Genomic DNA, 26,924 nt, shown 5'->3' with positions numbered 1-26,924 from the left:
TTTTAGTGATCGAATGCAGTTTGGGGTTTATTGAGTGAGTTAAGATATGTTTACAGGTCGAAAAGTATCTAAAAAATTAAAAGAACTGAAGTTTTTGCTTTTCGTCTTTTAAAAAAAAGTAATGATGTCATCATATTATATATCTATTTTGTAAACAAATCCAAACTATCATCAACAACAACATATGACATCTTCAAAACCATTATTCAAACTGGTAACCCTACCAATAGACAATCAAGATGTCTTTACTACTTTTGAAATCAAGCTCAAGCCTATTGAAGCAAGCTTTGCGCTACCCGAATTAGATGAAAAATCAACGAGTTCAGAGCGTCTACTGAAGAGCTTGAGAAATACGCCAAAGAGAACTGTTGGAAACTATGAGAGTGACCAGCAGACTAGTGTAAAAGACGGATGCGAAACGAATACAGTTTGCAAGGAGCCTCAAGGTGTGCAAGGCACAGTCTGGGACACAGTCGCTGTAGAGCCCACGGTTGATTTTAGCAAAACATTTAAAGTAAGCAAATGCCTACACTTTGAATACCAGATGTTGAAGAAACCATTTAGCCACTGCCCACTTGGGACTGCATACAAAACGACCAGATACCCAAACAACGGACACCTTTCTTATCTGAAAAATCAGCATTTACTTTTGATACGGTTTTGAATTCGTCAGTTTCATGTCAATATGGATTAATCGCATTCCTGACTTGGACATCAGCCTTGATCCGCCTTCTTGTACTTCTGGCTTCAAAATACATTCAGCTCCTATCCTTGATTCTACTAGTCTGCTGAAGCTCATGATGCGATCCACTTTGGGCACACTCACGACGGACTGGCTGGTTTGGGATAAGAAGAAGTCAAGGTATACATGGGATGAACGAGGAGGGCGACCCTTGGCGATAGAACGATTAATCTCTAGGAAGTGAGTCGTCATTTCATCGTTGACAACGCTCAAGTAAACATCTCGTAGGTTATCCGAGAGTCTGCTCTCAATAGGTACAGCCACACGGCGACTTGAGATAGTAATCAATACTCACAATGCACAGCAAGTTGTCATTGTCTCGCACTTTGTCTTTGGTATTAACATTGTTCCAGACCGTTGACACCCACACATCATGCTCTGTTGCACGGTATATCAACCTATCTCACATACATCAAAGAACGCCTGACAAATGCTGTGAACCAATGCCTTGAAGAGGATTTACCCAATTGGAACAAGTGGATATTAATCACTAAAAATGTGCGGCAGTTGTCGGAATACTTGTCTCAAGTTGTGTGTTGGGTAAGGAGATGGAAGCGCACTTTGCTATCTTGTCTGACTTGTCTCGTAGCCGCTAGATAGTTCCTCAGCACAAGCACTTCCCCACCGTGGATCTTCTCTCCTCTCTCATCTGTACAGTCATCTCGTTTCAACATTGGCTGTTTTTCCCAATCAACATCACCCCGTTCCCATAGCCCTTGCTTACCTCCTGGGCCACTCAACCGGTCCGTTTTTTAATCTTCTTCATTCTTGGCTCGGACTAGAGTCTCTGCCAGATGAGGAATATGCTGATCCGACACACCAACCATGGACGGACTTGGGGATAACAAGACAGTTGGCCGGAGGGAGATATGAATATAAGTTTTATTCCAGACTAATGCCGGCTTTCATACCGAATGAAGCGAAACAGATCTTGTTTGAAGCGGGAAAAAGTATGAGGATCTTAGATGAAGCGTCAAAGGGACAGCATCCTCTTTGTGATAATGACTGGGGGTTAGAGACGAAATGGTTATGGGGCGAAGAGGAAGGAAGGTGGGTTATACAGTGTATCCTGGCATAGTTTATCTCACGCTGTATGTTGGAAGGTCTAGTACTGTCAGAAACCATATTCGAAAAGTCAGAAAGCAAATAGAAAATTGGCAGCACTCTCATCACTCTCATCAATCTCAAGATTCATCTCTTTCAATGGCTGGCAAACTAGGTGCACGATCTAGAAAAGAACGAAAAGAAATACCAACAAACTTTCGCGACTCTCAACTGGATCGCCGACGAAAAGTCCCAAAGGCAGAATGGACAGCAGAGGTGGAACGGTTATCGTCACTATTCAGCCAATCTCCAGGGACTCATCTGACTACTTTTGAACCATCTCACACTACAGTTGAATCCCTTGTTTGGGCTCCTATACCACTTTCGTCCCTACACGAATTTATTTCGCGCCATTCATCATCTTCTTTTCCTCTTCTTCCGCCGACCTGTCCAACGCTTCCTCTGTTTATCTCCACCAATATCCTCAGTCCTCTTCTCGCACACGCTACACTCATATCCACCTCTCTTGTTTCATTATATCTCAAAGACCTCCACTTGCTCGATCATCTTGATGTGTTGAAAGCGTTTTGGCTCGGTGGTGACGTCGGGTTCTTGCAGCGCGTAGGCGGAGCATTATTTGGGAAAGACAGTGCTGGTGCTGGTGAAGCTGTCGGCCTAGGCAAACGAGCTCGAACACGGGCGCGTCTTGGTCTAGTTCAAAATGAAGGCGGAGTAGGGAGTGCCAATAAAGCGATACATGAGGCCCCTGAGTGGGGTATTGGCCTTGGTATAGGGCTGAGCGAACGTTCTCGCTGGCCACCTGGAGGGGCTGAACTGACATATGCTTTGAGGATGACAATGATGGATGAAGATCTTGAAAAGAACGGGAATGGGCGAAAGAGAGCGAAGGATGTATGGATAGGAATTGAGGATAGAGTTTTATTTGCTATCAGAGAACTACCCAAGGAGGGAGGACCTGGGAAGAGGGCTAAATGGTTGAATCCACAAGGTGAGAGTCGTCTCACAAACATTGGCATTGGCTAATTTACACACCTTTGCAGCCATTGAGTATATCCTGCTTCAGCATGGCAACGGAGAGAAAACAACTGACTTGTCATAGGGCTCTTGATTTCCTATATCTGTCTTACTCACCTACGCCAGCCATCTCAGCGATCTTCTCTCAAACAATCATGGAGAAATATCAATCTATACACAATCTACTTCTCCGCTTACTTCGTGTTGATCTTGTGTTGCGCACAATGTACTGGGACGTCGTACACCAATTTGAACCCTTTGACGAGCCTCTCAAGTTTGGCGTTGATTCTGGATTAGATAGGCCGTCACATGCAAGACACTCTCAACAGATAGAACGTCGTACACGATCGCTTTTCCCGAAAGATACCAAAGTAGACAGACACCTGCAATTGTTGCGGTTCAAAATGACTCAGTTTGTTAATGTTTATGGCAGGTATGTGATGGACCATGCTATCAAGAAATGGGACGTGATGAGGAAAAGATTGGGAAATTTACAGAAAAGAGTCCTAGGAAGAGAAGATATCATCGAGACTGATAATGTTGACGACTTGTTGGCCGAGGAATATCAACAGATGGATGACGACGAAGAGACGCCGACGACCATCTATCAACTCCGTTCGATCCGCTCTCTCATACTCTATCACCAACTCACGCTCAACAGAATTTGTACAGCTTGCCTACTAGGCCCTCAAGCTGGTCAACAAGTGACGTTCAAGCTACTTATGGTGTTGTTTGGGCTTGTTCTTGACCTGGGCAAAGCTATTAGGGAAGTAGAGATGGGCTTAACTGGATGGGAGAAAGGTGCTGAAAAGATTGCCGAGATTGGAAGAGAATGGGAAGAGAAGGAAGCAACATTTGTAAGTTTGTCGATTGACTGTTTCCAAACTGATGCATGCTTCAGCTGCACGCACTTGAAAGAATTTCGCTTCATACCGTATCTTCCAAAGTATACACAACAGAAGTAGTGGATGACACTGAGCAAGATTTAGAGATTCTTATGGCAGGCGAGAGGGGCACGAATGACGAAGCGGAACACCGAGTACAAATAGGGATAGGCACCAATGACCTTCAAGTGCTTTTGCTACGTCTCAAACCTGGGCGAAACCTAGAGGGACGCAGAGGAAGATGGCAGAGGGATGATCAGGTGTAGACAATATCACTCTATGCATATCAGAATATGCCATTTCCCTGCCAGATGCAGTGAGTAGGACACCGGTTTCTTAGACCTTGATGGGCGACTTAAATCTTGACCGGTTTATGAATTTGAAGATATGATTGTATTTGATAGTTGATTCCACGCCATACAGATTCTTTTTACACCATACCAAAATTCGACTTTGGTGGCACAAAGTGCACCATGTGAGTGTTTAGCTACCCTTTTCCTCGGTCGTTCTACCGAGGAAGGAACAATCGCCCTGTTTTTCGATTGAGTACACACCTTTCGACAAGGGCCTTCAGCAGTCCACAAACGATATCCTTCCGTTTTGAGGAGACATAATCTCATAAGCTTGCCACGAACAAACGCTGAGAGCGAAAGAGAGGTTACTGGTGGTTGCGAGGGACAGCCTTGGTAACGACTGTTTTGTTGATGAGCGAAATAAGTCTGAAAATTGAAGCAAGCAAGAGGACAGTCATCTCTCTTTGCCTATCTTTACCTATTCAACCGCATAGAGAGAAAGAAAGAAAGAAGAAGAAAGAAGAAGGAAGAAAAAAGAATAATAGAATTTTCTGGTGAGTCAACTGGCGGTTCGTGTCATAAAAGGGCCAAAAGAGGTCTGTGCGACAAACACGTGGAGACATTTTGAGAGTTTATACCCAAGTTGTATTGTGTTTTCCCAAATTCTTTCGATTCCTTTCCTAAAATTATTTTGGGCACGATCCATGAGTGGCGTGTGCACTCACTCTTATTGTGGTGCCCATTTGAATCTCCATTTCTCTTTTTTACATCTTTCAACATTCATTGAAATAGCCGCCACCCCGCTGCTGGCTCTTTTGATGGCCCACAACAATGTTGGGATCGCGCCGTCAATCATTGGTCTCCCCAGGTCCCCTCTCGCCCTCTGCCATTTCCCATTCAAATTCATCAACAGGTCAGAATTCCAATGGCCACTCGAGGGCTAGTTTCGGTAGCGATACCGCGAGCACTGTCGCTGGCACGACAGGCGGTGAGAGCTTGGAGAGCAGAAATGTAAAAGTTGGTGAGTCATCTTTGGTTGTCATATTGACGCGTCGTGACTGAACGCGTCGTAGTGTTACGAATTCGGCCGTCAGACCCAAATGATTCTTCTATACCACCCAGGTTCCGTTCAGTTCTTGTTCATCCCACCTCTAGAGCCGAAATTCGCGTCGACGTGGATCCTGCTACTTTGGCTGGATATGGCGCAGGAGCAACAAATCCGAGCAGCAAACGACACCCGACTTTTGTCTTTGACAATGTGTTGGGGGAGGACGCGCAACAGACCGATCTGTATGAAGCCACTGCCCGAGATAGCGTGGAGGAGTTTATGAAGGGTCATAATGTCACTTTCTTAGCGTAAGTCGTTGGATTCGCCACATTGTCATGCTAATGGAATGTCTATAGTTATGGTCAGACAAGCTCAGGAAAATCATATTCTATGGGTACAACGGGCGATGATGTTGACTACTCGGGAGTTGATTTCACGCCACGAACCGGCCTCATCCCTAGAACGGTTCAAACCATCTTTGAGCGAGCAGAAGATGCCAAACAAAATTCTGGGCCGGGCGCAACCTGGGAAGCTAGATTGAGCTTTCTTGAATTGTACAATGAAGAAATTATCGATTTGCTTTCTGGTACTGGCGTCTCCATATCCATCCGAGAGGAACGTGATGGACGCATTATCTGGTCCGGTGTTCGAGAAATCAAAGTCAAGTCTCTTGTGGAGGTGATGCAACTTCTTCAAGAGGGATCGACTAGGAGAAAGACTGGCGAGACAACGATGAACACTAGTAGCTCGCGAAGCCATGCCATCTTTTCTCTTACGCTTGTTCAAAAGAGGATGTCCCACAGCTTGTCTTCTAGAAGCGAAACGCCCACCAGACAGCTTCGTCGTCCAAACTCTATGGTTGGCTTTTCTGGTTCTGCCGGGCCTCGTTCACCTACACCATCTAGTGGCCGCGGTGGCCCGCCGAGTAGTTTTAGCCGGTTGAGTACTCCATCACGACCATCAACTGTCATTGGAAATCCTGCGTTTTCAAACGACGACTACATCATTATCACCAGTAAATTCAACATGGTTGATTTGGCGGGCTCGGAAAGATTAAAGCGCACAGCTGCGCAAGGCGATCGTATGAAGGAAGGCATTTCCATCAATAGCGGCCTTCTTGCCCTTGGCAATGTAATCTCTGCTCTTTGTGATCCGGTCAAAGCCCGCGGCCATATCCCCTACCGAGACTCAAAGCTTACTCGAATGCTTCAAGACTCCATTGGAGGTAATTCTTTGACCACCATGATTGCATGTATTTCACCTATAGAAGCCAACATTGGTGAAACCCTTAATACTATCAAATACGCTTCTCGTGCCCGTAATATTCGCAACCAGGCAAAAATCAACCAAGTCGAGGCTGGGTGGGATGATGTAGAGTATCTACAAAATACGGTATCCAAGCTGAGAAGACAGCTAACAGCTGTGGACGCTGAAGGCAAATCGACAACTATCGGTGAAGAGGCTGCTAGACAGAGTGAAAAGCTGGTTCGACGACTGGCCGAACTCCAGCGAGAGCATACCGAGCTTTACGATCGATACCTTGGTAAATGCAGTGAGAACATGCGCCTTTCTAGCGAGCTTAGAAATAGGGGACCCGGCGATGGCGATGCACTGACCAAATTCAATGAAACAGTAGAACCTGTGATCTTGGAGTAAGCATCCTTTCCTTTAAAGGTAATGGTAGTGCCTTTGCTAATTTTTGAAACAGGTATGAAAAGGTAGTCTCTGCTCTCAACCAGCAGCTTGATGAGCTTCGCGGAGAGCTCGTGAGTAAAGATATAAGTCTGACAAGGACCTTTCTCATACATTCACAGGCTATCATGAACGATATGTCTGAAGAACATACTCACCAACTACAAGAGATGCGAGACCGCCAGATTCAATCAGAAACTTACGTCACTGAACTCCGTGTCCGACTTGGCAAGCTTATTGATAGCAACCGTTCTTTAGAGGCTTATGTCCAAGACCTCGAGGCTAAGCTAAAGAACTACGGCGACAAAGAAGACTCAAATGCAAGTGTAGTTGTTGAGCTCAAGAAAGAGATTAGCAAACTCAAAAAAGAGGGTAAAGCTTCTTTACAAATTGCCACCGATTTTGAAGCCAAATTATCCAACTCTGAAACTCAGCAATCACAACTTCTTTCTCAGATTAAGAAACAGGAAGACGAAGCGGGTAGCCTTGAAAAGGCATACCATAGCCTGGAGTCCCAAGTTGATAAACTCAGCACTATAAAAGACAATCAACTTCTAGTTGCAGAGCTCGTTGAAAAGGATGAAAGGATAGCTGCGCTTGAACAACAATTAGAAGAAAAGGTCGCCATTGAACAGAGAAAAAGAGAGCTACTTAACGCTGAACAGCTGGAGAAAGCTGCTCAAGAAGAGCTGACGACTAAACTTGCGTTGCCCGAAACCAAGTCTAGTGTCACCTCTGTTCTGGGAACACCACCTACTGATCCTATCGATGGAAACTCAACACTAGCAGCCGAAAATGCCACAGCTGAAACAACTATACCGGATTCTGAGTTTTCCTCATCTACGGACACGGACGAGTTGAAAGAATTACGAGCTGCACTTGAAAAGCTTTCCGCAGAATATGCTAGATCAGAGTCTCGTATTGCCGACCTCGTCACTCAGCTGTCTGAGGCTAAACTGGTTCAAGGCGAAGTAGATGACATGGTACTCATGTCATCGTCTACTCCTGGACCAGCCACAGACAAGAATTCCGACATCGACGAGGATACATCTGGCGAGAATGAGACAGTGTTGACCCCTGTCAAGTCATCTCCTAGCTCGAGTCCAACTAAAAGGAGAACTTCCATGAGGCGTATAAGTATGCCAATATTCGAAGATGCTGGCATAGCTGTCAAGCAGGGTTTTCGGGGAGGGAGAGGATTTACAGACTCCAAGGGGATCAGGCCGCAATCGCTTTCGCAGGAGCTCTTGTTTGCGCAGTCCTCGGCTTTATCGCCGCGCGCTTCATGGAATCAACCCATCACTAAATTCGCCACGCCTTTATTCAATGCGCAATTCACATCTCGACCCTCTTCAAGGTCTTCGCAGTCCTTGGAGGCTGAGCTAAAAATTGTGCATCGTGTGAGTTCTGAATAATATTACGAAGAATACAAGGTAATGCTGATCTTTTTTCAGATAATTGAAGAGCGGGATGAAGAGCTGCGTGATCGCGAAGCTTGTATCCAAGAGTTACAAGAAGATTTGGAGAAAGAAAGAAAGCACAATATCCTCTCCCTACAAAGCCGTGCAAAAGAAGAAATGAAAATACCAAAAACGCCGATGATTAGTGTGCAGCCGACTGAAATCCCTTTGCCCCCAAGTCCTGAAACACCCCTGCCTCTCAAGTTAACAGAAGAACGCACATTAAAAGAGGGCGTTGAAGGTTTAAAGCCACCAGAATATGGACTGGATGAGGGGAAGCTATCACCAAGTAGCGCAAAAAGGTTCAATCTATTGGCTGATCATTTCAAAGCATTGGAGAATGGGCACGGAGCAGAAGACGAGCAGAGCAAGATCGAAGTTCTGATGAAGTGAATAAGTCTAGCTTTTGTTGCAGAGATAGATACTGATAATTTGGGTAGGGAAATGGCAGAAAAGGAGGCTTCGCAAAGAAGAATCATTGAACAACAATTCGTTCAGATAGCCGACCTTCAAAAAGCCAATTATAAGTTGAAGGAGGAATTGTCCGAGACTGTATGTTATTGGTAGGATATATTGAGCAAAAGCTAACTTAAGACAAGGAGCCGCAACTGCTTGCAGCCGAAAGCATTCGTCAAGAGCGAGACTTGTTGATTGCTGAAAAAAACAAGGCACCGAACGGCCTCCCATCTCCGGGTCTTTCCCCTCGGCAAATCTCGATCCACTCTCAAACCTTTGAGGGCAATCTTGGCCGACCGCGTGACGAACATGATGAAGAACTCCGAGCCATCATATCTGGACATGCCCAAACTATTGAAGTCTTGCAGCACGAGCACAAAGCTGAGCTAGAAAAGCTTCATAATGAAATTGATGCTAAGCAAACCACCATTGAAAAGAATGCTGCTATCATCGAGAGCCTCAAACTAGAGCAACACACCACTTTGACTCAACTTCGCCGGAGTATGGATGAAAGAGATATGTCATTTGCTCGCGAGTTGGAAGCCCTCAAGGCCACCCATTCAGAGACAGTGTCTTCTCTCAAAGCTGAACATGCTAAAGCTATTGCTGCTCTTCAAGAGGAGCAAGACCTTGTTTCACAAGAAATGGAGTCTTCCCTTTCTGTTGGTGAGGAACAACGTCGACAGCTTAAGATGAAAGCCGACCAAGTCATGTTTGAGCTGTCCCGTGTACGGGATGAGCATTCTCTGCAAAAAAATAGCGACGCCCGTCAAATAGCTGAACTCACCAAATCCAACGCTCTACTTGAAAAAGCCAAAGCTGAACTGGAGAAGGCGCACAACGATTTGAAGACTAGCAATGCCGAGTTGAGTAAGAGGAATAGTGAACTAGAACAACGCTTCGGTCGAAAATTGGTACCTCCTCCTCAGGGACCTCCACCTACCACTCCTCTGCCGCCTATCCCACGAAGTCCTACAGAAAACATGCTTAAGCTTGACAATATAACGTCTTTTTCTGGACAAATGGACAAGAGGCAAAGTGAGTCATCTGCAGGCCATTCAGAGCCTAGCAGTGAGGCTGGAGCCCATACGTTGTATGCTGTCCTAGCAGAAAGAGATGGATTGAGAAATGAAGTAGGAAAGGAAAAAGACAAAATCAAAGAGATTGTGGGTCTCCTCAAAAGAATCCGAAGATGGTGCTGACCTGGGCGATAGGAGACAAAGTTACAGGAAGAAAAGGTCAAAGTTAACAATCTCGCAGTTGACCTTCGGGAGGCTCAGAAAATAGGTAAGCCCATTGTATTGTTCGCAGTGGTAGGAAGCTGACTAAAGATATGTAGCAAACAATTTGCGCACACACCTGGATGATGCTCGTCAAGAATCAAAACGTGTTATTCAAGCTTGCCGAGAACATACTGCAGAACTCGAGGCTAGACAGGAACAATTGAGCAAGATTTCTGAAGAGCAGAGAATAGCGAGGGATTCGCTGCAAGCATCTCAGGCGCAAGCAACCAGTTTAAAGATGCAACTAGAACGAGCTGTGGAGAAGAAAGTTGCAAAGAGAGGTTTGAGAGTGGGTATGGATGGGCGTAACAACGAGACAAGACTAATGGATTACTAGTGTTTCTAATAGACTGTTTCATTGTGAGCTTGTTTGGTATTCTCAGTTGTTTCTTCTAGTCCTTGTTATCAAGTTATATCCATCCGTTTGTTTCATACCACTGCTTCGATTTTTTGTGGGTCACTGAAGATCTTCTTTTCGATTTCGGTTCGTCTGGACACGTACCATTTGCGCAAAGACATAGGATGGAGGATATTATGCATGGTTATACGATCTTCACAATCCTTACTGGATTAGACCTTTTTCTACTGCAATCTCTGCATTGATTACTGAACTGGTCGCCGCACCCAACCTGACATTATCAATCAAGCAAACAAACTTGATATCAAACACCGGACAATCTCTGATCCTACCCACACTCACGCATGCGCCATTATATAAATCCTTGTCCAGTCTCGGCTGAGGTCTATCAGGTGCATCATGTACAACAATCGCTTGGCCAGGTGCAGATGGCACATTCAAATCTTGAGCTTCACATCTAAAGTCTCTAAACGCTTTTTCCACTTCTGCAACCAATGGTGCAGGGGACCGCGCAAATTTCACAGAGACACAGCCTGTATGGCCGTCAATCACTGGCACTCGAGTACACTGCGCCGAGACATTGATTTGGTTAGGCGCATGCAGATCAAACGCCTTCTTGTCAGAAGTAAGACCGCCGAGAATCTTGTTGGTTTCCCACTCAATTTTTTCCTCCTCGCTACCAATATAGGGCACAACATTATCCATAATATCTAGACTGCTCACCCCGGGGTATCCAGCACCCGAAATCGCTTGAAGAGTGGTGACCATAACCGTCTCTAGAGGCCCAAAAGCCTTTTCAAGCGCAGCAAGTGGCACGACAAGGCCCGTCGTAGAGCAATTGGCATTGGTGACAATGTATCCCTTTTGTAAACCCAGAGACTGGCGTTGATAAGGGATGATGTCGAGATGGGAAGGGTTAACAAGGGGAACGATGAGAGGACATAAGGGGTCGCGACGATAATTCTTCGCATTCGAGTAGACAACCAAATCGGCTGCTCGGAACGCCTGTTCTGCAGCAGGTCAGCAACAGTTCCACCCTACAAAAACAAACCAATGTCGCCAGCAACGTCGGCATCCAATCCACTGAAAACGACCCCACATTCACTGAAACCGCCTACATCTGGCTTGCATTCTTCTACCACCATGTCCCGTACAGAGTCCGGGATAGACATGGCAAGCTTCCATCGGACAACCTTGGCATACGCTTGACCTGCCGACCTTGAGGAAGCACCAAGGGCGTGAATGGTAAAGTATGGGTGAGATGCGAGGAGCTCGATAAAACTGAGCACATGAGTAAAGAGGTCAGCATCTATAGACTCACCGTTGCCCAACCGTGCCAGTGGCTCCCAAAATGCCCACCTTGATGCTTTGTCGTGGCTGAGACATTTTTTCTTTTTAAAAAAAGAAGAAGCAGCAATAAAGGTAAAATCAAAATTAAAATTAAGAAAAAATAAATATATATAAAAAGTCTTAGTTAATAATCGACTCCACGAATTTTTTATCCTAAACGCACATTTTTTTCTTTCTCTTTTTCTTTTTTCCTTTCCATCTACTCTATTTATAAAATGGTTGTGGCCGCTCCGGTGCTCGAGAAATCTGATCCCAGGTCTACAGAGAGGTGAGCATCGCGTCGGGATACGAGCCATCGCTGACATCCACTCAGGGTATACCCTTACCATCTTCCACTCAGCGAAGAATGGTCAGAGTACAGCGATTGGTATGGCCAGACAGCCATGACGAGCGCCGCTGCTGGCATGTTTATCAAGCAGCCTCTGTGGGTGAAAAGGCTGTCGATAGCGTTGACACCGTGTAGCATCGTCTGGGGCGCCTTTGCCCTCGCCGTCTTTGGATTCGTCAATAGCCAGCCACTACGGCAAGGCAAAGAGTCGAGCTCGCCGCTGCTCGTGCTGGGGTGAGTCGCTCCGGGAATACAGTCGTGCTGACGATGCCGGTAGGATGGCGCTGGCAGGTGTCGCTGGTTCGGTGCTGCCAAAGATGATGCTTGCTCCCGTACCGAGGCAGGCTGCCGTGTTGTAGGCGTCGCTATATGCATGCTCTGTAAGCCACAGCAACGAGCCATGAGGTTGCCAGTCGCCATCACGCATTTTGTTTGCTCACACAGTCCCCTCCTTTTAATCGGAGTATAAAACTCGCAGATTTTCTTTTTACACTTTCAACTTGTATTCCACAACTCACAATGGACCAGTTGTATCACGCAAGGCTAGGAATTGACCCACACCGTGAGAGGCGAGACCAGGAGCATACCACTCATGATGCAGAGCATATCCATGTGCAGACAAACTCGACTAATGGACAGCCAATCCCTATTCAACTCCCAAACATCTATGTCCATCCGTACCCGCAAACTCAGCAGAAAGAGGCTCCACCAAGGCCAGCACCGCCAGTGTCGCCAGCACAAGCGCCGCCCATCACGCTCAACGTGCAGACGCCTTTGGTGCCCGTGGCGGAGAAGAAGAGATGGGGTCCGTTCAAATGGACAATGCCTCATCCATTACTGTGGATCAGTTTGATCATCAGTGTCATTGCTCTTGTGCTTGAGGTGCCCAAGGGTTCATTGCCTACCGTGACTGGCCGACACAAGGTATTGCGGGTAGGTTTTTGTATGCTTTTTGGTGAATTATCGCTGACACCACTTATCCTGCAGGCTCAAGAGAAGGTTGTCCAGGAAAAGCTACAGCTCCTCACCAAACTATCGACGTTTCTTCCGCCCCCCCTCTCGGCGCTCATTGCGCCTTTTGATCCGCTTAACCCAATTTCCACGTCTCTCCTCGCTCTACCAGACAAGGACCAGCTTGAGCTTTTGCGTATGGCTCCGCATCTCAGGTTTTGGAACACTGCGCTCGGTCGACCTTTTGGTGTTGGTGTCGGCGAGGATGGTGAGAGGTGGTGGAGTGTTGAAGAACTTCCTGGGGGTGCCAGCGTGGTAAGATCCAAGGGTGAAGGCCAGGAACGAGAGATTTGGGTCATTCGGATGAACGACGAGAATCAGTCGGGTGGGTGTTGTGTTTTACCTGTATATCGCTGCTGACATCTTGATAGATACACCTCAGACTCTCGCTCTCTCTTCTGCCCTTACTCATTCTCTCCTTCTCCGTGACCGGCTCCAAACTGAGATCTCACAACTCAAATCTACTCCATGTCCCGTGTGTCCCAATGTACCTACTGCGCAGTTTATCGGTCAATCGTCCGCTGGCTCTTCAGATCGTTATTCAGATCACATTGACGATGAAGCTCAAAAAGCTGTTCGTCGTGAAGAGCAGGAAAAGTATGAAGAGAGAAGGAAGAGGGAAAGGGAGAGAGAGAAGGAGGTAGAGGAACGAGAGCGAGAGGTTGCCAGAAGAGAGAAGTGGGTGGTTGAGGAGATGAGAAAGATGAGTGAAAAGATTCAGTAATTTTTCGTTGCTCTTCTCAGACTCTTTGTACTGAGTTTGTAATGTAGCAACCAAGCGAACGAGCTTACGCTTGAGGACCGTATCACCAAGCGCCTCAAGCAGTATCACCGCCAAATCCGAGACCAGCATATCAACGCCAACAGTGGAGCGTAAATGCCTCCAATTCGAGACATCTTTGGCTTGTCCTATGCTCACACTGTATATAAATAGACTGTCTTTATGGATGCTACAACCGACACCAAATTTGAATTAAGAAAAGAAAGCAAGAGAAACGAATCATTCATGTGCATAATGAAAGCTACCGCTCAAGACTAATTATATTGTTTATAGAAAAAGTAGACAATTTACCGATAGACGTATGCAACTATGTTTGTCAACCTATATTCATAACCTTGATCATTTTCTTCTCAAACTTGAGACTTCCTGCAGGCTTGTCGGTCTCTTTCCATTTGTTCTTTTGCCCTTCTCTCTTTCTTCTACTCCCAGGTATGTTGGCAGCATACCATATACACTTTTCAACTCTACTTCTCCAGGGGGTACACTACTCGTTGCTGGACTGGGAAAAGCCTTCAGCAAATCTTGGAAATCCTGTGAAGGCATTGAAAGATGAGGCGAGACGATATTGTCAAATTTCAGTTGAGCCACTTGAGCACGAGTAAGGGTAAAGATGCTTTCTGGTAGCTTTTCAAGGATGAAGCCCTGCATGGTGCCAAGCCAGTAGGGCAAAGAGATGATTGCGCGTCTACCTTCAAGGCGTGTATACCTCAAGACGAGCTGCATAATCTCACGGTAGGTAAGAACTGTTTCATGTGAGCTTGATCAAGAAAATAAAGAAATGAGAGAAGCACTCACTGTCAGGTCCGCCAGCTTCAATGATACGCCCACCAACCTTTTGAACAAGTTGAGGATCATCTCGACAACAAATTTCTACTGCTCTCGCTACGTCTCCCACATACACTGGCCTACATTGTACTCTATTAGTCGCCAGCTTTCCTATTCTGTTTAAACAAGACATGCTGGAACTTAACTGTTCCACCTCCAAAGACTGGCAAGAATGGCAAGTATTTCGCAAGTGTAGCGAACCGGTTGAAAAACGAGTCTCCCGGTCCAAAGAGGATAGAAGGTCGGATAATGGAAGCACTTGGATGATTATCCCAGATGGCCTGCTCTCCATTGGCTTTCGTCCTCCAGCTACACCCGACTATCTTCAGCTTATGCTTCAAAGAGTAACACACAAAACATACTATGCAGTGATTGCCTTGGGATCCGCTCCGATAGCACTGATACCCACTACCCTCCTTATACCAGCTTTTTTGGCAGCTTCCCCAACTCTCTTCGCCCCATCCTCCTGCAAAGCCTTCATGTGTTCATCGCTGCCCACTAACAAACCGGCCATAGAGACTACAGCTGAAGCGCCTTCCATTGCCTTGCAGAGGTGAGGGAAGCATTCCGGAGAAGAAATGTCTGTGGATGTTGGAGGCAGAATCTGCGATCCAAGGGTAGACAGTTTTGAGTATACTATGGAGTGTGAGCCGGCATTATGACGAGGTGGACAAATATTTACAAGCTTCTGGGTGTCGAGACACAATCTTGATTTTATTTCTTGGATCTGCAACAAGTGATCTAGCGATATAAGATCCTACCATACCTTTAATGTCAACAAACCCATCTCGCAACAGAATCCACAAAACTTACCAAGAAAGCCTGCCCCGACAAGGACAATCTTGCGGCTTGGCTTGTCGTGAGGCGGAACAATGATTGTGGATGTGAGTCTGCGAGTCAACATTTTCTTTTTCTGGCTAGACGGTCTCTCCTCTTTTCCTCTCTTTATATACTATTTTCAAGATTTTGGACGATTTCTATTCCGGTTATCGGTGACTAACCGGTGACGCCATTGAAGTGGCTTGAACGAGTTGCATCAAGCAAAAATGTCCTTCACTATGATCAAAATCACAAGTTAATGTAACAATTAGACAACATATTTACCAGTTTACTTTCCAGCCAGTCTGGAAACCTCGTCAGCTTCTCCTTTCCTTCTCTCGGCTCTGGATAGATTCGCTTGTCCTCCCTGTGCCGCAGCTGCTTTTGACAGCTTGGAAAGGATTGACGCAAGACGCATCGATTTGACGGAAGGATAAGACATGGATCGAATAGTGGGCTCTAAGTATGCCTGCACAGCATCAGAAAGGATGATGTTGATTGTCTATATGTGAAGGTTAATTGCGTGGCGATGGGGTATGGGGTGAAACGTACATGTTTAACTTCATCAAACACGTGGTCGAGTTCTGTTTTTTCTAAACGCTTAATTTCGCTTTCGATAAATGTAACATCTGCAAGAACACTGGCAAGCGCACTTTCGTTTAATCTTGGTACATCCGGGCCGGCAAGTGTTTCCTAAAATAAGATAGCATTAGTCTCGACTTGCTGATGGTAATGATACGTACCATTAACCATTTGTTAATTCTACCCAGTGCATTTTGGTATGCACTAGTCTTGACTTCTTCTCTCAATCCTATCAGCACCGAATCTACGTATGCTGTCAAGAATGTGATCATCTCAAACACATAAGTACTTGGTTCTTCAGTCGTTGATTGAAGTCGAGCGGGCATCCAGTTGTACTCTGCCAATTCAAAGAAAGACTCGAGCTTGGAACCAATGACGTTGTCTATGCGGGTCTGGGCCACAGTAAGCGTGGAGGCGAAAGAAGAGGCAGCAGACAGTTTAATCGGTCCACCTCGTTGCGACGCTCTATCATTAATTGTCAGCTATGCCGTTTCAAATTTAAAAGTTGGCATACCTAAGGTTCATCAAGACAGCTTCAAGCTCATCACATGCAGTACTGAAATATCCTATATTGATGACAACTTGGGCTATTTGCGACAAGTTGGACATGGTCTGCAACCTGTTTGCAATTTGCTTGCTGACATGGTCCGACAACAAACCATCTAAAGACTATGAAATTGTCAGCCTACACTATAGAATTTGTGGATACCTTGACATACTTTACGCAGCACCTCATCAATATCTAAATGCTGTTGAGCCACGCCATCCATAAATTGGTAGAATTGGTCAACAAAGTTTCTGATATTTATACAACACATGGGGTAAGTCTGAGAAAATGGCATTGCCTGTGGAAACCCTTGCCTATATTTATTGCGTCAATATCTTGTTCTGCAAAATCGCGACAAGAGACAAGAAATACTCACATGGCAAGAGATTCGGCTTCGCCTGTAGCAAGCCAGCATACACCGGCAACCTGCTCAAATTCCTCCTGATCATTAACCATCATTGGCTGATTGTCATCATCGGACACAATCTTCAACCACATTTATTAGCATGCGTTCTTTGCTGAATGATGATTCACTAACTTGATCAAAGTCAATGCTGAACTTGACCAACAATAATTCAGAATATCGTTCGAAAAGAGTCACAAGAAGTCCATTGAGCTCGGCGATGTTGTAATCATACACCTATTTTAAATCAGTTTTACTACTATCAAGGGTACTGGGCTTCACCTCTAGTGTCTGCACAAACAAAAGGACCTGTGTTTTGCTATCCAAAAACACTTCTGGCTCTTTACAGCCTTTTAAGCCTTGACCCATAATCTCCACAATCCTCTTGCACATCTCGTCCCACAGCTCATCAACGTCCCGTTGTGTTCTAAAATCAGGCATGGTATGCAAAACATGAGCTTCAATAATAAAAAATCCCACCAGCTCTTGTATGAGCAATGGAAGAGTAGAGAGTAAAGTTGAGGGTGTTGTAGAAAGACGGGAAGTTAAGATTAATGTTGCTTGTGTTTTACGGTCTTCTTGGTATGATCGTTGAAGCTCTGGTTTCTGGCCAAGAGCTTCATAAATATGTATGCACTGGTATAGCGGTTTAAAATCAACTTTTATCTCGTCATTATCCAAGGCGTTGACTATTGCGAATTGTCAGTCTTCCGATTGAGTATCAAACAATCACCCACATTCTGTTCTTTCGTTATGCACTAACTCTAGCGCGCCTCCGACTCTAGCCAATCTGACGCCACCTTCCTTTTCTCTCCTTACTCTCCACTTCTTAATCCTGACAGCCATCTGCTCTAATGCAAGCTTCCCAACTTGTGCACTGTTCTCCCTGATATCAAATAGCCAGGTCTTTGTAGACGCAGTAACTGCATCTTTGATTGACAAACGAAGGGATGGAAGGGATGAGAGAATGTGAGCATAAAAAGGGGTTTGAGAAATTGTTGGAGGCGGTAAATGTAACAGGTCTTCGAGCGACTGCACTTAGATCAGCTAACCGTCTATCACAGCTCCTCTTGACTTACCCTCAAAGCACCCCAATACTTTCCTTCTCGAACCATCTCTCCTATCCGATGTACCAAGTCCAACAATCGCAGACACGTTTGAAGCGTCTCGATAGCATCATCTATATTCCGAGCAACCTTCTTCTGCTCTAAAAGGGCCCGTTTCTGAATAGTATCATGTTAAGACATGCTCCTTGTGAGGACACATAACCTACCTTTTCTCCAAGCGCTCTTCCCACATCGCCCATCTGACCATCAAGTTCACCAATCCTTCTCCTAAGATGACCTGTTCCTTGGCGTATGCTAAGAAGTGTGGATACTGAAGACACAAAATCCTAGCATGCCATCAGTCACCTGCTTTTTAACATTGTTTCGCAGCCATCCCTCAACCTACCTCGTAATTTTCTTCGCATATCTTCTCAATATCCTTCTCCTTCTCTTCAACAAAACTATCCAAGCTCCTCAAGTACAGTTGCTCTGACTCTGTGTCCTGTATTGACTTGATTAATGGTGCCAATGCCTCCAAATTCTCTGTTGTCGAGTTTGTCGGATCGAGATTTATCTAGGTATGCTCAGGATAGTTGTATTATTGAAAAGAAGTTTCCTTACCTGCTGCAGCTGAATTTCTAGCTCAGCGTTGGAAAATGTTGGCCGTTGTTTTCGTATCATGGTTTTAAAATTGAGATTTTAAATGATAAAAACAATTCAATATATAGAGAATAGTTTCGGACAGCGGGGACATCCGCCAAAGTGATAGGAGGACATGACGACTGACAGAAATGAATAGTGTTTTTATACGACTTGACTTTCTTTTCAACATTACAATAACAAGGTTGAATATTCAAAAATCTTTTTATATCCTCAAGCAATTTACCATGGATACACCAGACAAAAAGCCTCAAACTGAGGATAACGACTTTGTTCTTCTTGAATCTGCTGATGGATACACCTTTGTGGTTTCTAGAAAGATTGCATGTGCAAGCGGCATGTTGAAAAGTATGCTCGATGAAGATGGTGCGTAGATATGTGTACAGGTTGTTGAGGTTACTCTCATGGCTGACAGAGATGCTCGTAGCTGCTTTTGAAGAAGCAAGGAATAAGGCTTGCAAGATCCAACAACGGTCCGTCCATACTTTGCATCAAGAAGGGTACATGGTATGAGTTGACATGGTTGCGATTCAGAGGTGTTATACTCCTCAAGGTACTCGAATATCTTGCGTATAAAGTGCAATATTCAGAGTTCAACGCCGAAGATGTAAAGGAAGATTTTTCGGATCGTATAGATCCTTATATCGCTCTTGAATTGTGAGCTTACTCTGTGGTGGTTGAGCTTGCTGTTGACATATTTGGCTAGGCTCACTGCCGCAGACTTTCTCGACTGTTAGCTCTCAACGCCCTACACAAAGAGCATCCTTGTTCATGGTTTTATCACGCATATCAATTGCTGTACAATGTATTCTCTATCATCGGCGAAATTAGTGGATAACTATCTCCACTTTTCCATGCTCTCTTTGACTCCTTTGCCTTCCGCCAAATCTCTTTGAATATTCCCATCTGCGTTTCTGCCTATTTGGCCTATTTGGACTACCTCTTCAATCAATGCTGGAGGCACTGCCACGCAGCCATCCTCGTCACAGACAATGATATCCCCCGGATTGACAGTGATTTTGTAGTAAAATTCGGGAGGATACATTGAAGAGACGATATCAGAGGAGTAGACAAGAGGAGACATGTCTATTGGTATCGACAGTTGCGAGGGACGAACAAACGACTTTTGCCCCAACACCGTATGGTAGGTCGCAAACACCTATGCACCTTAGTACAGAAGCTCGCTTCAAGAGACTAAGAGCGTCTTACAGGATAGCCAAGCTCGCGGTGCTCAGCCAAGTCTCTACAACCTCCGCGAATGACCACTCCCTTGATATCTTTTGCTTTGGCGGCGGTGGACATAAGACCGCCCCAGCACCCTGCATTCCTTACTGTACGCACCAGTTCAAGTCAGCTCTTGCCTTTATAAGGCCAAGGCATGAATATCTGGTATGTTGAAAAACGACTTACTGAACGGCGCAGAGATGACAAGTATGCTTTCTGATGGACATGCATCCACCTACGGCTCTGTAAGCCTCTGTCCTGTCACAAATTTGAGTCATCTCTTCCCTCAAAATAACTTGGCCAAAGATGGCCATGATACAATGCCGTGAATCATCTAAACTTACAAAGTGTTGTTCCATTCTGGGTGCTGTCTTTTCTTCTTCCGTATGCTCAGCTACCATCTTTCCTCTAGTCAGTACTTCTTCTCCGAGGCTTTGCACAGCCTGCATCCGCAAAAGAGTATATGTGGCATGGTGAATGACATACCTGGACGGTAAACGCTGGTCCTATCACTTTGATATTCTTTCCATTCGACGGCGAGAAGAGCCGCAGCTCTGGAATATACCCTCCTGTAGGTATTCCCAGCTTGATGAGAGCATCTGATATCTGTATCTATTAATCTCTTTCATTCGTCTGTGGTGAGCGAACAGTAGGTACTTCACAGCTCGATAATTCTCCCAAACCTCCAAATTGTCCTTTCATTATACCTTTCTTGGCCTTTGGTACGATTAACGTCTCTGGTAAGCAAACAGAGATATTTTTGTTTGTCAATACAATTATAGAATCCTACGGTGATAGTTGGTTAGGGAGCAGATACAAACAGGAAGGTGAACAAGTTGAGAGACTATTGAAGCTTGAGAAAGTCTTGTTTGCCTGTTATAATACTCACATCTAGAAACCAAGTCTGATAAATTGTGAATAAATTCTCTAGATGCAAATGAAAAAAAGAAATAAGAAACTTTTTGGATTTATACATGATGAATTAGGATTTAACCACATATCGGCAAAATTGATAACCGATGGCATCCAAAGAACCCAAGCTCATTCTTTGGCTCACTGAAAGTGCCAACAGCTTGTCTTACTCAAACTCAAATTGTCACCTTGTATACAGCTGTCAATGTTTTGATGAATAAGGAAACCAAATTGACCTGCATTGGGGCACACACCTTTACCAGATGTAGTAAAAGGGCACATAAGGGATATCTAACAGAAGGGTATATTTTCTCAAGTAGCAATAGCAGGACAGCGACAGCAAGACGGCAACAGCAAGACAGCAAAACAAGACAGCATAGGTTTTCAATAGATCCAGAGAGTAAAATAAATGTCCCATGTGTTCAACGTGGTAGAGAGAGAAGACACGACAATTGAGACGATTAGTGATATTTGCTGATAGCATTAAGATAGGTCTGGCCAGACTCGCTACAGCATGTAAGTAACAATCTCGGCTGCAACAAAAAGTAGCGTACGTGAGCTGGCCGTCCTTAACCATGGTCCAAGCAGGAGAAAGACCAAGACCGTTACTGTTTTAAGTCAGTCTCACAATCCTGTTGCTAATGATTTGCTCACGAGTAAGCATAGCCAACAATTCTAGAGTCGGTTTCAAAGATATCAACAGCAGTCTATTTCATGTCAGCCGAGAATTCATTGCTAAAGAAAAAAAAAGACAAACATAGATGAAGTTGTTGATTTCATTCTGATTCTCGCAAGGAACAAAGCTGGTAGAGTCGTCGACACATGCAAACTCTGTCACACTCATAGGAAGACCATAAGTTTTCCAATAATGGTCCTGGTAACTGATTAGCTAGATAGTCAAGGTTCGCCAAGAGGATTGAGCTCACAATATTAGCTTTGATGCCATCCGCGTTGTTTTTGTTGACGTGGATGTTCATAATATCGGGTTTTTTCGACACGCCATCCATGAATGGTTTGAGCCACCCAGATTCAGCAGCTTGTTTGCACATGGAAGGACCGATAAGGATGGACCCAGCATAGCCGTGGGGAGCAACCAGACTGTTCCAAAGGAAGATACCTTTTCCACAGTCAACAACCCATTACGAGAAAAAGACCAGTGAGCTTACCAGTATCAACATCCATGCCAGCACTGCCCGATCCAGCGGTACAGTCAGGCTCTTCAAAACCAATGATGTAAGCAGGAGTGCCAGAAATACTCTGGAAAGCGGAGAGACGAGCGGCGTCTTCCCCGTCGGCTTTACCGCCACCCCAGAGCATAGGAATGCTAACCGCATTGCCGCAATCACCTGAAGGGTGGGGAGACCAGTCTGCGCCTAGTCAGCGATACTCATTTGACAGAGAAACGAGACTCACCATACCACCATCCAATCTTGTGCTTGAGGAAAGGCAACGCATCACCGGCACTCAGACCAGCCTTGTTGCCGTTGGGAATCAAATTACCATGGGCGACGACACTGTTTTTCGAGCCACCATTGTCGGATGGACCTGGAGGATTCTGAGCCTGGCCAGAATTGCGATTGCCAGCCCCGTCTTGACCATTAGGGGTAGTGGGTTGAGGAGTCTGCCAAGCTGAGCTTGGGTCTGTAACAACAGATGTGGAGGCATCGGTTACAGTGCTCGTAACAGAAGAGGACGCAGAGGTAGAGATAGTTGTTGTGGTACTCGCGAGTGCTGGCGTATACTTGTCACCTTTCTTTCGACATTTGGAAGGGTCAGCGTTGCGCTTGGCAAGGAATTTGCCGGCGCGTTTCCTAGCCATTTTCTCCTCAATCACACCTGGATAGGTCCTTCTGAGGATTGGAGAACCAGATCCACCTTCAAAAGCGACGACAGCTGCAAGAGATTCATGCTGCTTCCGCGAGGGAGAACGATGGTGAAGTGGAGAGTTGTTGTGAGCAAGAACGAGTGTAGGGAGGACCAGCAAGAGGGCAAGAAGGTTCATGGTGTGTTGATGTGTTTTGAGGAATAATCAATGAAAGTGTCGCTAATGAGCGTAGATAATAAGAGTCAATAAGAACGTGTCGACGCCGGAAAAAAAAGAAAGACAAGAGACAAAAGAAAAAAGAAAAAGTAATTAGAAATAGATTCATATTAGCCAAGACACGCACGGATCCCTTGAGACACAATGGATACCTTTGTACTTTTGTTGAGTGGTGTTAGTCATAATACCGCCACTCTCGGCATTATGTGGGATTAAGAGGTTGTTCTGGTTCTGGAGTTTTATATATCAGATCAAGACTAGTTACTGGAAATGTTATCGCCACCTATAATAACCCTCTGCGTTCTGTCCAGGCGTGAGCCAACATACACACTCGCCAGCGATGGTAGTGATCAGTCCGACACTCGATGCGCTGTCGGTTTATAGAGGTATCGACAGTCATAGTGTGATAAAGCTGAACGACGAGCTGATTGTCAAGTACGGGATATATGTCTCTCAGTACGAGTACATGGTGACAGAGATCATGAACAAGATCTTCCCTGACCTAGTGCCGACTCCTGTTTCCTTCACTCGACATAGTGGGATCAGCGTCGTCATCATGGAGAAACTGCCTGGTGTGACCCTCGACGAGTACATTGGAGCTGGAGCTACAGTAGAGCAGGTGCACCAGGTCTGCGACGAAATCAGATCGTTTCTCGTCAAGCTGCGCAACCTAGACCCAGATGTGATCGACCCCTCTGGTCAGCATGGAACGGTGAGAGGCACCGTCCTGTGCGACTCGGGTCTTGATCATGACAAACTCGCCTATGGCTTTTTGACTGGTCCACCAGAGGCATTACTCGAACAGCAAGACATAGTGCGGGATTTGGGAGGATCAACCTTTGATATGGATGTGCTGTCGAGGGAGATAGCATCGGGGTGCAAGCTGGTGATTACCCATGGCGACCTCTTACCATGCAATATACTTGTTCACAACGACCACCTTTGGGGATAATTGACTGGGAACGGGCTGGTATCTACCCCAGCTGCTGGGAGCGGTGTGTCACGGACTGCAGTCTAAGCGTGGGGTTTAGGGATCGGTCGCTTATACAGCGCTACATGCCACTGGATTAACGACTTAGACCTACAGACTGTCGAGAACAATGTGTCAACAACGTGTTGACAACGTTATTAGCCATGCGTCCTACTACACATGTTGCGCATCCCTCAGCTGTATTTACATACATATATGTGCACTCTTCTCTGGTTCTCTTTACCACTTTGTACATGCTGAAATTTAGTGATCCAATTGTTAACGAGATCACGTGATTATGTGTAACATGACCTTTATTGTTATAGTCATTGCCATTGTTCTCGATATCTTTATTGTCCTGTATGCATATTTATATATAGACATATAGTAGTACTGGTTTTCTCTTTGCCATTTGGAGTGCTAAAGAGACTATCAGTGGTCGGTATATTACACATACATTCTGTTAGTACAAGGTAAAGAGCAACCAGGTATGTCTACACTGATATGTACAAGCTGAAGAGCAACCCGTTCCGGTGCGATCCATTCGCCATACACACAGCATGCATACGTTACAGCTAGTCAGAAAATACAGCTTCCCGCTTATCCATTGGGAGCTAAGGACCCAGAGAGGGAAGTTTCTCTCATTCACATCCTACCGTATCATTGGCTCAGTGGGCGCATTCGCATATGAGAAGAAGTCAAGCATCGGCTTTACAGAAAGTAGCACTCTCATTAACAACACACTCATTGGGACTTACAACTTCAATTCCGAGGAGATAGTTGTCAGAACCTTGGAATGATGACGTGGAATGTAGCCAATAAATAATAATGTAATTCTGATCGCATTATTGTGATCTTTTGGTTCAGAGCGTTGAATTTAAATATTGCTATTTTTCATGACAAATACACAGCAGATAGCATGGAGAGATTTTGGGTGATTGTAAGCAGATAGAGGCGGCACTATTACTAACATAATTTGTCGGTCTCTTCAGAACAACATAGACAAGTTATAGAAGGCTGCTGGTGTCATGGTTCTGCATGGGAAGAGCAGCGAGGCTGGGTCTATGGAACAAGTTTTGTCAACAAAGGGTAGCTCATGCTCTTGTCAATGTCTCCATCAAAGCCCATGGATGCTAAACCAAGCTATATCTTAGTAAGAGCTACTTGGTCTCTACCCATAGCTCCAACCACTTTGTGTACCGCTTTTGAGCGATTGTGAGAATGAGAAATACACTTGAAAGGCCCCATCGTTTGGTTCGCCTCGATATCTGGAAATATTTCCAAAAGCGGCACTTTCATCACCCAGCATCATGTTTTGTCTAATCGTCCTTGTAAAACACATAGCTATTCCAGAATATCCCTCCGATAGTTATACAGGCCGTGTATCCGCCAGTGCTAGAGGCAGCTGCACAGCCTCTCCACTCTTCTTCCCTCCCTCACTTTGTGTCCCGGTCTGGGGAGTTACTGTACTGACAGAGAGGTCTGATCCAATGCTCGAAACTTTTGCTAGTGGATGCGAGTTGGCGAATGGAGATTGCGTTGGCTTTTTATGGTGCTGGGATGGGTGCTGAAGAGTATCTGATCGTGTAGGCGTCTCAGGTAGGGGCAAGTCAGAATATCGAGCATCGAAGGCATTGGCTGGAGTCTGTAGAGTCAGCGTCGGGATGAGATACGCCGAGACTTACAACGACTGATCCTGCATCAGGTACATGGTCAATGGGAGCTTCTCGGTGCTGATATCCCGTTTTGATCCGGTTGTTAGACGTTGCTTCTCTACACCGCCATCAGCCTGATTATTGACTTGATACACGGCATAGACCTTATCTCGGCTCTCAAATCTTGAACACTCCACCAGTTCAATGGCCCAAAGATGACCTTCCGCCTCCAGAAGGAAGCGCCTGCCAACTTGGTATTGATAGGAGGAAGGTAGGCATGAGCATGCAAATGAGCATATGGTGATTGTGGGTCCTCTGATGAATAAGCAAGCACTCTTTGCACATTGGTTGACTTACTGAAAATACTCCCCACAAACCCAACCTGAACATCGTCCTTGCCATGCCCTCTTTCTACATCTGCATTACTTGCTGCCGCAGCAGAATGGAGTATCTGTGTTGCCGTATCTAGTATATGACTCAATAGAGGTATGTCTGACGCACCCTATTCATGTTTAGCATGCGTACAGCAGGGACAGAGAGGTGGCTCACAAACTCATATACGCTCTGAAGATGCTCATTGACAACAATGATAATGTGCTTGTTCCCGTCACATAACCTCTCATTGTTTTCTGCACGGTACACAGTGATATCCTTGTCATGATATATGATATCTCTTCCTCCCACTCTTCTACCTCCTCTCCTCCCACTGGGTACCGGAATGGGTGCCTGGCTGGGTGAACGTGGCTCAAACGGATGACAGTGAGGGCTCTGTAAAATTGTGCCGTCGTCGGTGAGACTCGTTTCTGTAGTGGGTGAAGCAGTCATTGGCGTGTGAGGTGTAGAATATGGATCTTGGGATGAGGGAGTGGGTGAAGATGAACTGCCTTGACACGACCTCACTAGTCCGCAGAGTACACAACCTGGGTGCGTCGAAGCTGCTGGGTTTTGGACCAATGAGTCACTGGAAGCTGAGGGATGGCCATATTCCACATTGCCAGAGCTTATTGCTGATGCCATGTGGAGATGGCTTGGACCTTGGTCCTGTTCATAGAAAGGCGAAGGATACAGATATGGTTGTTGTTGAGGTGGAGAGAGACCGTTTGACTGGATATAGGTAAGACGAGTGCCAAACGTTGACTGAGTAGCATAAGGAGAGTTGTCTTTGCTCATAGCTCTGTCAACAGCGCAAGCGTGCAGAGCAGAGCCCAAGTTGATGTCTGTTGTTATGTATTATCGCTATCACTCTCGTCCGCCAATTAATCTTGCAATAGAGAAACGACAAGGGTGTTGCCAGGGAGACAAACTACGCAGTCGACGATGGGACAGAAACCAGTATAGCTATTTGTGAACTGTTAAGGGGATATAATTGATGAATAGACAGATGATAAGATAAAAGAGAAAAAGATGTAATGTTGCGATGAAATAAAAAAGGGAGCTTATATTTGAAACAGATAAAATCAATTTACAGCTATCTA

At 45.4% G+C, this 26,924-nt stretch overlaps 12 protein-coding genes across 12 annotated transcripts; 6 read left to right on the top strand and 6 right to left on the bottom strand.

Annotated features, from left to right (window-relative positions):
- Nucleotides 1-184: 184 nt before the first annotated feature.
- On the top strand, nucleotides 185-3,971 carry L203_103509 (uncharacterized protein; the record flags this gene model as incomplete). Its single annotated transcript, XM_066212907.1, has 10 exons — nucleotides 185-514; nucleotides 565-668; nucleotides 719-922; nucleotides 971-1,045; nucleotides 1,096-1,282; nucleotides 1,332-1,792; nucleotides 1,846-2,795; nucleotides 2,848-2,854; nucleotides 2,907-3,678; nucleotides 3,723-3,971. 10 exons carry the CDS (start codon nucleotides 185-187, stop codon nucleotides 3,969-3,971), a joined length of 3,339 nt encoding a protein of 1,112 aa, XP_066069004.1.
- Nucleotides 3,972-4,829: 858 nt separating this feature from the next.
- L203_103508 (uncharacterized protein) lies at nucleotides 4,830-10,283 on the top strand (the record flags this gene model as incomplete). The annotated part of the gene is made up of 11 exons (XM_066212906.1): nucleotides 4,830-5,019; nucleotides 5,072-5,354; nucleotides 5,403-6,698; nucleotides 6,755-6,812; nucleotides 6,861-8,138; nucleotides 8,193-8,587; nucleotides 8,639-8,750; nucleotides 8,798-9,820; nucleotides 9,869-9,941; nucleotides 9,994-10,226; nucleotides 10,275-10,283. The coding sequence occupies 11 exons, from the start codon at nucleotides 4,830-4,832 to the stop codon at nucleotides 10,281-10,283; spliced, it is 4,950 nt and encodes a 1,649-aa protein (XP_066069003.1).
- Nucleotides 10,284-10,499: 216 nt separating this feature from the next.
- On the bottom strand, nucleotides 10,500-11,681 carry L203_103507 (aspartate-semialdehyde dehydrogenase; the record flags this gene model as incomplete). Its single annotated transcript, XM_066212905.1, has 3 exons — nucleotides 10,500-11,305; nucleotides 11,347-11,513; nucleotides 11,617-11,681. The coding sequence occupies 3 exons, from the start codon at nucleotides 11,679-11,681 to the stop codon at nucleotides 10,500-10,502; spliced, it is 1,038 nt and encodes a 345-aa protein (XP_066069002.1).
- Nucleotides 11,682-11,860: 179 nt separating this feature from the next.
- On the top strand, nucleotides 11,861-12,332 carry L203_103506 (uncharacterized protein; the record flags this gene model as incomplete). The annotated part of the gene is made up of 3 exons (XM_066212904.1): nucleotides 11,861-11,913; nucleotides 11,959-12,207; nucleotides 12,251-12,332. 3 exons carry the CDS (start codon nucleotides 11,861-11,863, stop codon nucleotides 12,330-12,332), a joined length of 384 nt encoding a protein of 127 aa, XP_066069001.1.
- Nucleotides 12,333-12,492: 160 nt separating this feature from the next.
- Nucleotides 12,493-13,861, top strand: L203_103505 (uncharacterized protein; the record flags this gene model as incomplete). The annotated part of the gene is made up of 4 exons (XM_066212903.1): nucleotides 12,493-12,906; nucleotides 12,961-13,309; nucleotides 13,356-13,704; nucleotides 13,756-13,861. The coding sequence occupies 4 exons, from the start codon at nucleotides 12,493-12,495 to the stop codon at nucleotides 13,859-13,861; spliced, it is 1,218 nt and encodes a 405-aa protein (XP_066069000.1).
- A 243-nt stretch (nucleotides 13,862-14,104) lies between these two features.
- Nucleotides 14,105-15,494, bottom strand: L203_103504 (uncharacterized protein; the record flags this gene model as incomplete). The annotated part of the gene is made up of 6 exons (XM_066212902.1): nucleotides 14,105-14,508; nucleotides 14,561-14,670; nucleotides 14,726-14,899; nucleotides 14,953-15,226; nucleotides 15,273-15,347; nucleotides 15,404-15,494. 6 exons carry the CDS (start codon nucleotides 15,492-15,494, stop codon nucleotides 14,105-14,107), a joined length of 1,128 nt encoding a protein of 375 aa, XP_066068999.1.
- A 204-nt stretch (nucleotides 15,495-15,698) lies between these two features.
- L203_103503 (uncharacterized protein) lies at nucleotides 15,699-18,668 on the bottom strand (the record flags this gene model as incomplete). Its single annotated transcript, XM_066212901.1, has 13 exons — nucleotides 15,699-15,911; nucleotides 15,962-16,102; nucleotides 16,153-16,456; nucleotides 16,506-16,660; nucleotides 16,711-16,852; nucleotides 16,915-17,024; nucleotides 17,077-17,178; nucleotides 17,224-17,630; nucleotides 17,679-17,973; nucleotides 18,021-18,164; nucleotides 18,215-18,334; nucleotides 18,394-18,561; nucleotides 18,609-18,668. The coding sequence occupies 13 exons, from the start codon at nucleotides 18,666-18,668 to the stop codon at nucleotides 15,699-15,701; spliced, it is 2,361 nt and encodes a 786-aa protein (XP_066068998.1).
- A 206-nt stretch (nucleotides 18,669-18,874) lies between these two features.
- Nucleotides 18,875-19,384, top strand: L203_103502 (uncharacterized protein; the record flags this gene model as incomplete). The annotated part of the gene is made up of 4 exons (XM_066212900.1): nucleotides 18,875-19,013; nucleotides 19,075-19,120; nucleotides 19,182-19,304; nucleotides 19,354-19,384. The coding sequence occupies 4 exons, from the start codon at nucleotides 18,875-18,877 to the stop codon at nucleotides 19,382-19,384; spliced, it is 339 nt and encodes a 112-aa protein (XP_066068997.1).
- A 101-nt stretch (nucleotides 19,385-19,485) lies between these two features.
- On the bottom strand, nucleotides 19,486-20,573 carry L203_103501 (uncharacterized protein; the record flags this gene model as incomplete). Its single annotated transcript, XM_066212899.1, has 6 exons — nucleotides 19,486-19,806; nucleotides 19,857-19,978; nucleotides 20,058-20,106; nucleotides 20,216-20,272; nucleotides 20,358-20,477; nucleotides 20,529-20,573. 6 exons carry the CDS (start codon nucleotides 20,571-20,573, stop codon nucleotides 19,486-19,488), a joined length of 714 nt encoding a protein of 237 aa, XP_066068996.1.
- A 671-nt stretch (nucleotides 20,574-21,244) lies between these two features.
- L203_103500 (uncharacterized protein) lies at nucleotides 21,245-22,785 on the bottom strand (the record flags this gene model as incomplete). Its single annotated transcript, XM_066212898.1, has 7 exons — nucleotides 21,245-21,290; nucleotides 21,338-21,391; nucleotides 21,438-21,490; nucleotides 21,541-21,657; nucleotides 21,710-21,900; nucleotides 21,950-22,150; nucleotides 22,197-22,785. 7 exons carry the CDS (start codon nucleotides 22,783-22,785, stop codon nucleotides 21,245-21,247), a joined length of 1,251 nt encoding a protein of 416 aa, XP_066068995.1.
- Nucleotides 22,786-23,164: 379 nt separating this feature from the next.
- On the top strand, nucleotides 23,165-23,776 carry L203_103499 (uncharacterized protein; the record flags this gene model as incomplete). Its single annotated transcript, XM_066212897.1, has 1 exon — nucleotides 23,165-23,776. The coding sequence occupies one exon, from the start codon at nucleotides 23,165-23,167 to the stop codon at nucleotides 23,774-23,776; it is 612 nt and encodes a 203-aa protein (XP_066068994.1).
- A 1,387-nt stretch (nucleotides 23,777-25,163) lies between these two features.
- L203_103498 (uncharacterized protein) lies at nucleotides 25,164-26,619 on the bottom strand (the record flags this gene model as incomplete). Its single annotated transcript, XM_066212896.1, has 5 exons — nucleotides 25,164-25,439; nucleotides 25,504-25,567; nucleotides 25,614-25,764; nucleotides 25,807-25,951; nucleotides 25,999-26,619. The coding sequence occupies 5 exons, from the start codon at nucleotides 26,617-26,619 to the stop codon at nucleotides 25,164-25,166; spliced, it is 1,257 nt and encodes a 418-aa protein (XP_066068993.1).
- Nucleotides 26,620-26,924: the final 305 nt, after the last annotated feature.

Source organism: Cryptococcus depauperatus, chromosome 4 (genome assembly GCF_001720195.1).
Source record: "Cryptococcus depauperatus CBS 7841 chromosome 4, complete sequence".
NCBI lineage: Eukaryota > Fungi > Basidiomycota > Tremellomycetes > Tremellales > Cryptococcaceae > Cryptococcus > Cryptococcus depauperatus.
The sequence above is the reverse complement of the archived record's forward strand: the minus strand, read 5'-3'. Positions and strand labels throughout refer to the sequence as shown.